This window comes from Mustela nivalis, assembly GCF_964662115.1.
Source record: "Mustela nivalis genome assembly, chromosome: 12".
NCBI classification, from domain to species: domain Eukaryota; kingdom Metazoa; phylum Chordata; class Mammalia; order Carnivora; family Mustelidae; genus Mustela; species Mustela nivalis.
Window position 1 is genome coordinate 83,210,039 of NC_139031.1, and position 11,304 is coordinate 83,221,342.

Consider the following 11,304-nt stretch of genomic DNA (forward strand, 5'->3'; position numbering starts at 1 on the left):
AGGACTATTCACATGCATTAACATATGCTTCGTCGAAAACCATGCCAGCTTTTTAAGAAACCAAACAGATCTAAAATAATCTCATAAATTCCTTCATCTTATTAAAAATCTCTCCTCTGATTTTCCTAAATATAAGCATTAGTAGAGAAAATTTTGAGTTTATCTACTATACTTAGTCTCAACTAGTATTTTTCAACACGAGATGGGTTTCATTTAGCCATCTTCCTCCAAGCACAATACTTTCTCCTCCTGACTGGCCTTGACTCACTAACTCCTTTTCCATATGGTCACAATCTTACCTCCTCTGACCTCAATATCCATTCTCTAGAGTGGAGGGCAGAACATTCTCCTAAGATAAAACACAGAAAACTAATCACCTTCACCTCTTTCATCAAACTTTACTAACCAGGTGAAGCAAACGAGATGTAGAGCTCTAAGGGGATGCTGTTTTATAAACCATGTGAAGACAAGGTTCCCAACACTTTCCCCAAAATTTTTAATCTTTTTAATGAAGAAAGCAGTAAAACATCAGATAATTCTCTCTTGGGCAGAAGACCCAGGTGGCATCAATAAAAATGTAACCTGAACCACAAAATAACATTAAAAAACCTAAGTAACAAGGCAGCTTCCACTAAATACAGCTGGCCATACTTCTAAAGAAACATGAAACATTATTTCTTAAAAACTTGCCAATGGGAGAATGTTCTTTATTGGTCACAAACACACCCACCCACCCACCCACCTTCTCATTTCTCATTCCCATGCATGAGAATGATTGCTTTTTTTCTGTTTCTGAAGGTAAAGGATACTGTAGTTATGCAATATTATGACCATGTATTAAATGCTATTGAATATAGATTTATGACAGATATTCCAGATATTGGATTATCTCAAAAGAACTAAGTACTTACGAGCTGCTTTGATCTGTCTCTGGGTAGCTTTGTATCTTACATGGCCAAGTCCAAGTACTGCATAATGATCTTGGTTCTGATAAAGACACAAAAGGGAGTCAAGTATGAAATGGAGCAATATATCTTGTTCCTTACGCTAGTACCCTATAATAGTGCTTCCCATTATTATGGGAGTCCAGTGAGACATTGCATATAAAATGGATTCTGTAGTAAATCTGGGAAATGTGGTGGACTGTGATACAGCCTTCGTGATAATTTATATATATACATAAGCCTAATAAAGGCTCTGAGAAATCCTGAAATTAAAAACAAACAAACAAACAACCACCATGCAAACACACCTGCAAAACCCAGCATTTTCCAAACTTCCTTGACTACTGAGCCCATTTTTCTCTTAACACCTACTAATATCTTATGGTCATCCTTAAAGCAGGGTATAGCTAGGAAGATTTCAGAACAGAGGGAAGTATTATCACAGCCCCACAGGGTTGGGCCAGGGCAATGACAGGCCTAGGAGTCATGTTAAGCAGAAAGGTAATTTGGATGGAAACTTTGCAAAACCAAGTGATGAGGCTTCTCTGGAGAGGAAATACCTGCTTTTGTCTTTGCTTTGGTTAACATCTTTGTGAATTTACAAGTTGAAGTAGCAACTGAAATCTCCCTACAGAACTCAATGGGTGTATCTAATATTGGAGGAGTGAGTGGGGGGCAAGGGAGTTGAGAGTATGTAACATGGAAAGAAAAAGTCAAGCAGGGCTGACTGGTTTCCCTTTAAATTCAGGAAAGCAAAGTTCATATGGATGGGCTTCTTTATTATGCCTGGCAATCAGACTTGTTCCAGTTCGTTTCCCTTTCCACTCCTTAAGGGTCACTATTTCTCTAGTGTCTCCTCAATCTCACAGATCCTTCTCCACCTTCTTATCAACAGCCCTGCCTCCTGCGTAACTGAGCAATATAAAATTATCCTACTCGAATTCCTACCACCCTACTGGCATCCACACATCTTTTCCCTTTCCCTCCATTCACAGCTGGAAGAGCCTGTCCTAATAAGAGAAAACTACTCCATCCTTCCTCTTGCTTCTGAGCCCTGTCTTCTCTAAGTCTCCTCAAAATAGTAACATCTTTCGGTTATCTCCTAAATTTCTACTGGATTATCTTCATCCGTATGAAAAGATGCTGTTAGCTCTCATCCTCTTGTTTTTTTTTTTAAAGATTCCATTGATTTATCTGAGAAGAGTGTGCACACACGTGCACACAAGCAGAGGGGAGGGGCAGACGAAGGAGGAGAAGCAGGCTCCCCACTGATCAAGGACCCTGACCTAAGGCTTGATCCCAGGACCCTGAGATCACAACCTGACCTGAAGGCAGGTGCTGAACTGACGGAGCCACCCAGGTGCCCCCTTTAGCTCTCATCCTAAAAATACTTCCAAGATCCCCTTTCCAGTTACTGCTCTATCTCCATTTCTCTGCTCTTTGTCAATTGTAAACTTCTTCAAAAGGCTGTCCACACGTTTACCTCCTTTAGCATTCATTTTCAAATCACTCCACTTTGGTTCTGCTCCATCCACACCCACCCAGGGGCAATGAGGCTGCTCTCTTCAGTATGAATTTCCAGGTGCCAAGTCCAAGATCACTCACCTGCCCTCACGTGACTTCAGCTCTCAGCGGCAGCACAGCTAACCCCTTCCTTGAAATACTACCTTCCTTTAGTGTTTTTGTGCATTCACTCTTTTCCTCCCACCTTCCAGTACCTTTTTTCAGCCACTTCTACTGGCTTCTCTAGGACCTGCAAGGCTCCCTTCTGGGGTTTCTCTTGTCTCTCTCTATAATTTGGTCCTGAGTGATATGAGCCAATGCCAGGGCTAGACTACAGTTAGTACCCGTATATGCTTATCAGTGCCCACTTTGCTCGAGTACAGACCTCCCTCTGAGCCCCGGATGTACAGACTCTCGCTCACTATTCCTGGCCTGTCCCTCTCCACCTCGGTCACTCATTTCCAAATACAAGATTGATGTTGCAGTTCACTGCAGACACCAAGCCCTTTCTCCTCAAATGCTGTTCTCCCCACCTGGCACATTCCCTCACTCTTCACTTGGCTGCCATCTTCTAATCCTGCAGTCTCAGGATAAATGCTATCACTTTATTTAAAACAACCTTCTCTGCCTACTCTGTTCCTTCTTGTTTCTCCTAAAGCACTTACAATATGTTAATGCTTCCAACTCTCCAATGGCTTTCCAGTGACTACTGCTCCTTAACCCCCTCACCACTCCCTTATCCACTATGTTCTACCCATTCGCCTTCAGTTCCTGACACAATTCTTTCTGCCCCCACACAAGATCTCTGCCTGGAATGCCATTCTCCCTGATCTTTGTGTGTCATTCAGGTTTTATCTTAAATGTCAACTCCACGGCATTTCCCACCCACTCAACCTACAGCAGTCATGAGGACACTCTATCATAGCACCCTGTTCTACTTCTTTGCCCAGCACCTGGTGACCATGTCCTTGACTGTTCACTTATCGTCTGTCTCCTCACTGGAATAGAAGCTATGTGGGAGCAGTGATACTGTCTTGTTTGGCAGGCTCCAGAACAGCATCTGGTACAAAGCAGATGCTTGATCCCTGTTTGTTGAAAGAAACAATTAACTGAACCAATGTATGAACCCTGCTACCTTCTTCTTTTTTTTTTTTTAAATAAAGATTTTATTTATTTGACAGACAGAGACCACAAGTAGGCAGAGAGGGGGAAGCAGGCTCCCTGCTGAGCGGAGATCCTGATGTGGGGCTCAATCCTAGGACCCTGAGATCATGACCTGAGCCAAAGGCAGAGGCTTAACCCACTGAACCATCCAGGCGCCCCTCCCTGCTACATTGTTCTGACGTTACCTATCCTTTTCTATACTAAAGACCTCCATCTTTCTTCCTTTTCTCTCTTGTAGACCTCAATGGTCCCCAATTCAGAATCTTCTCCTGACCCCGCCTTTCTCTCAAGTTAGTATTTTCTCAATAGCCCACTCTGAAAGAGTATTTTGCACTGTGGTCTACAATTCATCACCTCCTAATCAACCCAGCTGTAACTCCTGGTCTTCCCAATGACTCACCAGACCGCTTTCTTTGTGGTCACCTACCCTCCGTATGCCAAGCCCAGTGGCTTTTATTATTACTCATGTTATGTGACTGACCTCTCCAATGGGTGACTATTTCGTCCTTCCTGAGACTTCCTCCTTTCTTAGTTTTTGGAAGAGTCTAGTGCCTGATGTTTAATAAACCTTAGTTGACGGGCACCTGGGTGGCTTAGAGGGTTAAACCCTCTGCCTTTGGCTGGGGTGATGATCCCAGGGTCCTGGGATCGGCCCCTGCATTGGGCTCTCTGCTCAGCAGGGAGCCTGCTTCCCACTCCCCACCCCACCGCCTGCCTCTGCCAGTTGTGATCTCTGTAAATGGATAAATAAAATCTTAAAAAAAAAAAAAAAACAGGGGCACCTGGGTGGCTCAGTGGGTTAAAGCCTCTGCTTTTGGCTCAGGTCATGATCCCAGGGTCCTGGGATTGAGCCCTGCATTGGGCTCTCTGCTCTGCAGGGAACCTGCTTCTCCCACTCTCTCTGCCCACCTCTCTGCCTACTTGTGATCTCTCTCTCTGTGAAATAAATAAATAAATCTTTAAAAACCAAAAAAACCTTAACTGAATTACCAAATGTCTCTTTTGTTGTTTTCTTTCTACCTCTTTCACCCTCCTTAGTATCTTTTGCTGCTTCTCCTTCTGCCTACTCCTTGAATTTTCAAGTGCTCAACTTGGTTCAGTCCTTTTCTTTTAAAATGGATAATGACAGTATGTGAATCAGCTAACATTCTGAAGGCTTATTTACTTTCCTAAGTGCTTTAGACATACACTTTCTCTCATTTAACCCTCCTGAGCTAGGAGACAAAACTCATATCCACTGCCTGTTTAGTATTTAGCACGTGTCAAGCACAAGGTTAAGTGCTTTACATGCATCACTGCATTGATCCTCACCATACTCCTTTGAGCTGTTAGCAATCTCACTGCATGAAACAGACATGTCAAGTCACTTTCCCAAGGTACCAGTGCCTTAATGGGCAGAATCAGATTTGAATTCTGGCACTCTAATTCCACGGTACACATATTTAAGTATCATACCATTGCCTACTTAAAAGCTTTATGATACCTATTTGTCTATATTCTTCTCGGCTGATGTCATTCAATTCCCCCAGGTTCAACTACCACCTACAACTTGCCAACGACTTGCAAATGTTTCTGGCTTTATCCTCCTTTCAGAACCAGAGACCAGTTTCTAACCATTTACTAGGAAGACGTCATTAGTACGTTACTAGTACCTGAGTTTTGACACAGCCCAACTTGAACACAAACACCACATTTCCCACAATCTTCCTTTTTCCTGCATGCCAGTGTTGTGACCGACATCACACTCCAGCAGATCATTCAAACTGGAAAGCTCAGAGGTCTTCTGAGTACATCTCCTTTTCTTATACCACACAGTCAAGGTCATCAAGCTCTATCAAGTCTATCTCCAAAAAAACTCACACATTCCCTCTTCCTCAAAACCCGGCCATAAATTTAGCTCAAGTATGCATTTGCAGGCTTGGATTATTGCACTAGCCCTCTAACAGCAAACTATTCACTTCCCCTCCAGCCCTGTCCCTTTTCAAGCAATTTTCTGTACTGCCAGGAGATTACTTTGCTAAAATTAGCTTAGAAACTTCTGAAGACTTCCTACTGCCCTGAAAATAAAATCTGAGTTCCTTCGTTAGGATGGCATAAAAAGGACAGTATAATAGAATTTGGTCTAGAGTCTTGTTTCAGGACTAATTTCTCACCACTACCCTTCAAGCACCCTACCCACCCTACTCTTCACTAATCACCGAAGAAGTGCTATACATTCTTTACTCCTTTGTGTCTCTGCAGATTTATTCCTTCTGCCCAGAGCACCTTTTCTCCATTCTCTGCTTCTTAAACTGTCAGTCATCCTTTTAGGGCCAGCTCAAAAATTGTGTTTTTTGGGACCACCTCCTGGATTTTTCCAGCAGATAGTATCCTACGATCAGTGCTATCCCACTCAGAGCTTAACAATAAACAGGTGCTCAATTATGGTTTTCTTGTTGAGGCATCTTAAAACGTGGCTTAATGATGGAAAACTCGTGGGAAAACCTTATACCTCACAAAGCATCTGATTGAACAAAAGATTCAGATATTAAATACCTTCCAGTCTTTGGGATCAAGTGTTTTCAACATGGGAAACTCTTCCAACTGTAATTCTTCATCTTCTGATTCTTCTGATAATTCTTTCTTATCCTCCAGTTCCTGAAAAGAGGCAGAAGCATTTCTGTTTCTCCTCTTAACAAAAGCTTCAAACCATCTTCCCACAGGTTCAACTTGACAGAGTGTTGAGGCTGTGATTGAAAGCGTTAAGAGAGGCTTCAATGTATTGCATGGAATAAATCCGTTTCAAGGCAATATAAGATCAAAACAGCATCAGAATGTAATTTTAAAACTATCAACTGAAGAAATAATTGCAGTACAGGGATGCGAGATAGTGCAGGTTTGGTTCCAGACCACCCCAATAAAGCAAGAACTGCAAAAAAGTGAGTCAAATACATTTTTCGGTTTCCCAGGGCATATAAAAGTTATGTTTACAGTATGCTGTAGTCTATTAAGAGTCCAATAGCATCAGGTCTTAAAAAACCATCTATGTACCTTAATTTTAAAATACTTCATTACTAAAGAATGGTAACCATCATCTGAGCTGTCAGCGAATCATTATCACATCACAGATCACCATAAGAATCAAGAAAAAGGTTGAAATACTCTATCACCAAAATGTGAGAGACACAGAGCAAGCAAATACTGTTGGAAAAGTTGTGCTGATAGACTTGCTCAACAGATGGTTGCCTCAAATCTTCCATTGTAAGAAATGCACTATCACCAAAGCACAGTAAAGTGCCATTAAACATGGTATGCCTGCATTCCAATTAACATGAGGGTTAGCAATAATCATTTCCTAATATTTACACAGTACTCAATCAACCTCTTCCAGTTATCTGACAAAACGTTCAGCAATGTCAACAATAAATCAAAACTTTTCTGAGAATATGAGAGGAAGATGATGAGCAGGGAGAAATGTTGTCAACTGCTTTCCTTTTAGACTAATGATTGTAATAAAATAAATGATAAACCATCCTCATCAAAAAAAATTTTCAAAAACAAGTCAAAATATCTTAATTAAAACCCTGAATTCAGATAGCTTTTAAAATTTTTAAGAATTCATGAGCAATGATTTGTTCTGGAAGACAACTTTCCAAGCAGCTAATGAGGATTTACTGACACAGCTCTGCTATAGTGAAACAAGCTCTAGATCTGAAATCAGAAGCTCGGGATTTAGTCTAGCTCTGACAATTAGTAACTATGTGAAAAGAGTCAGGGATGTCTACAACTGTAAAAACGGAACAATATCTATCTTCTATGGTTTCCTTGGAAGAATGAATGACAAACCACATTTCGAAACCACTTTGAAAACCACAAAGTAAGGCTTTATCGTCATTCCTGAGAAGCAGGGATAAATCACCGTACATCTGTATATTAACAATTCCAAAAAGGTAATGAGTCAGGGAAATAAACTTTCATTTTAATTCCATAGTCTATAAGAATGAAAAAAGCTTTACTCTTTCAGCAATAAGTAACTCAAATGTAAGTTGCCCTTTGTACCTAATGGCCACAATTTCCCAAGAATAACTGATTTTACGTGCTTTTAGTTGGTTTGGGAAATTAAGATCTCCTGCAGCATACACGGGACAGGATTCAAACTCTCCGTTCAGTCAGTACTAGCTGCGTTGTAAGGGGGAAGTTTTTAAGAACATCACCTTTCAAGCCTTTTCCTGCAGGTGTTAGGATTACACACAGGCAGAACGCAACATGTGCCACGAGATACGCTCAAAATCCCACCCGACAACTGCCTCTACAAGCGGCGCTGGTAATTAAGGTGGGTCGCCGACTGGAGACGAGGTTTACAAGATCCACGACTGTCTTGGGCTACACGTTAAAGAAACTACAGCAGCCAGTTAACTTTCATTTAATCACTCTCCAAAAACTTTGTCTGCACAAAGCTCAGCAGCCGTACTGGCAACGACCTTTTCATACTAACTACGAGTATAAGGAGCAGCGTCTTGAGTTCTGACGTTTAGAAAAGCCAAAGCAAACGCAGAGCGGGAGCGAGGTGTTTAACAGAGCCCCGGCAGCAAGGCTTTGTACGACCCGAGGCACGTGGGAGCTCGGCTGCGGGCAGTTTCTTGCCCTGGCAAGGGAGATGCTTTCAAGAACCTTTTTAGGGTACTGGAGGGTTCGGTCCCGAACTGCCCCGGCCGGTCCATGAGTCAGCAGCGGGAGAGGAGGAAGAAACTAGGAGCAGAAAGAAGACGCCCCCTCCCTCCTTCCTTTCAGGCTGGGCAAGGATGACCGTGGAGCCTGGAGCCAAAAGGCACTGGCGTCACGACCCCACGAGTCCGGGGGCTAGTCGCCAGGGACAAAGACAGACCTATTCTGGAGTCGCGCTGGTGGAAGACTGAGGCAAGGACGGCTAACGCGGGACGGAGCCGGGGTTGAGTGGGCACGTACCAGAGGTCAGAGCGTGGGTGATGGCGGTGCCCTGGCCGTCCGCAGCACTCGGCAGGAGCAGCATGATGACCCCGGGACCAGCCCCGCGGGGGCAGAGGTTCGCGTCCCGGGCGGAGGGCGCTGAGCGTCCCCTCCAGCTCTACCTCTCGGTCCGAGCCTCGCGCCTTGACTCTACGACGCCGAGGAACCGGCGCATGGAGACGACCAATAACTACTTCCGGGATGGATCTTTCGCGGTGCGGAGGCCAATTCCACCCCCACACACCGCGCCAACGTGTGCGGCAGCCTAGTTCCTCAGCTGACTCAGATCCGGTTTGGGACAGACTCTCACAAAAGAAAGGTTCCTAAGCGACTCAGTTCCGCGGCGAAAAGGATTGTGTTTTTCCACCAGGCGCTACACGTGGAGCATAATTTTCCGAAGCAGTTCTTAGAATGGTGTTTTTATTTTTAAATCACTGCTAGCCCGAGCCCGCAACCGCTGATTTTTCCAGTACCCCTACTCGTATAAATAAAAAAAGTAAAGATATTTATGAATTACTGCTGAGATTATTGTAGTCTTTACGCATCTATAGAAAAATTTAGTACATAGATCTATAACATATTTGTATCTACCTAAATAATGTCATCAAATGTTTGTTATGATATTACTAAGTAATTTACCTGTATTGTTTTATTTAATCATCATAACATTTGGAGAAGACTACCTCCTCAGTGTCAAGATTCTATTCCAGGGCACCTGAGTGGCTCAGTGGGTTAAGCCTCTGCCTTCGGCTCAGGTCATGATCTCAGGGTCCTGGCATCTAGTCCCTCATCGGGCTTTCTGCTTGGTAGGGAGCCTGCTTCCTCCTCTCTCTCTCTGCCTGCCTCTCTGCCTACTTGTGGTCTCTCTCTCTCTCTGTCAAATAAATAAATAAATAAAATCTTAAAAAAAAAAAAAGATTCTATTCCAAGGCCAGCAATCTCTTTACACTGTTCTAAAAGCATGAAGTTGTCCTCCCCCTTGACCACCAAGATATTACCAATTACAAGATTCTGGAACTTAGTTGTTTAATGTATAATAAAATCAATTGTACTCCTACTATGATTCCTTCTAAGACTGAGATAAAACGCAAAAACTAGCAAAACGGAACCAGGGGACCAAGATTTATAGGTTGAGCAAAATGAAAGTCTTGATGTGTTAAAGAGCACCAGGAGTTGGAGAATTAGTCTCTGTGAATTACATTTTCATTGTTAAGTAAGTTGATGGGCCTGCTATCTACCATATAACGTAACTTTCACTTCAAAATGGACATTTCAAGGATAAGTTAATTATCTCCCCCTAAACCTCTTCCTGATACCTTTCTTTATTAATGTAAGCACTTGTTAAGACAGGCTTTAAGGCTCAAAGTAACCCGCTTCCACTTTCTTAATTTTTTCTCACATGTACCACATCCATTCTTAGAATTACCTCTAAGGTCACATGGATTTTTTTTTTTTTTTATTGTGGTAAAATACACATCATGTGAAATTCACACTCTAACCATTTTTTTAGTGTACAGCTTGGTTGTGTTAAATACATTCATTTTGTATTTTTTAAAAAATACTTTCCTTTTAAAAGATTGTTTATATTTATTTGACAGAGAGAGAGACAGTGAGAGAGGGAATACAAGTAGGGGGAGTGGGAGAGGGAGAGTGAGAAGCGGGCTTCCCGCTGAGCAGAGAGCCCGCTGCAGGGCCGCTGCAGGGCTCAATCCCAGGACCCTGGGATCATGACCTGAGCCAAAGGCAGATGTTTAACCGACTGAGCCACCCAGGTGCCTCTCTAATAAAGATTTTTATTTATTTATTTGAAAGAGAGAGAGAATGAGCAGGTAATCCCACTGAGGGGCTTGATCCCAGGACCCTAGGATCATGACCTGAGCCGAAGACAGACCCTCAACTGACTGACACACGCAGGGCCCCATTCATTTTGTTGCACAACCAATTGTCAACCAATTGTCAAAACTCTTTTCATCTTGTGAAACAGAGACTACACCCAATAAGTAATAACTCCCCATTTCTACCTACCCCTAGACCCTGGCAACCACCATTCTCATCTCTTTGTCTCTAGGAATTTGACTACTCTAGTACCTCATATAAGTGGAATCATACACCATTTGTCTTTTTGTGACTGGCTAATTATGTCACATAAGGTCTTTACAATTGTAATATGTGTCCGGACTTCTTTTCAAGGCTGAATAATATTTCATGGTATGTACATTTTACTTATCCATTCATTTGCCTTTTGCTTTCACCTTTCGGCTATTGTGAATAGTGCTGCTATGAACATGGAAATATAATTTTTTTTTTTTTTTGAGATCTGGCTTTTGATTCTTTTGAGTATATCCAGAACTGAAATTGCTGGATCATATGGTAATTACATTTTTTAATTTTTTTGAGGAACTGCCATACTATTTTCCCTAGTTTATCATTTTACATTCTCACCAAAAGAAAGGATTCCTTTTTCTTCACATCCTCACCAACACTTTTGTTTCTTCTCGCCCCATTTTTTGGATAGTGGCCATCCTAATGGCTGTAAGGCAGTATCTCCTGGTTTTGATTTGTATTTCCCCAATGGCTATTATTGAGCATCTTTTTCCTGTGCTCGCTGGCCATTTATGTATCTTCTTCGAAATGTTTATTCAAGTCCATTGCCCATTTTTAGTTATTCTTTCAAGATTTTATTTCCTTGAGAGTGTGAGCAAGGGGAGGAGCAGTAAAATGGAGACAC

The 11,304-nt window shown here is 42.3% G+C and overlaps 1 protein-coding gene across 2 annotated transcripts in view; it reads right to left on the bottom strand.

Annotated features, from left to right (window-relative positions):
- DNAJC2 (DnaJ heat shock protein family (Hsp40) member C2) overlaps nt 1-9,003 on the bottom strand; it is a 29,909-nt gene extending 20,906 nt beyond the window's left edge. The window contains exons 1-3 of one of the 2 annotated variants that reach the window (XM_082691902.1): nt 8,556-9,003; nt 6,147-6,337; nt 912-987 (exon numbers count right to left, since the gene is read on the bottom strand). In XM_082691902.1, the coding sequence (XP_082548028.1) occupies nt 912-987; nt 6,147-6,337; nt 8,556-8,619 (331 nt within the window). In that variant the 5' untranslated portion in view covers nt 8,620-9,003. The remainder of the gene's footprint in view (nt 1-911; nt 988-6,146; nt 6,338-8,555) is intronic. The other variant, XM_082691903.1, reaches the window with a different exon arrangement.
- Nucleotides 9,004-11,304: the final 2,301 nt, after the last annotated feature.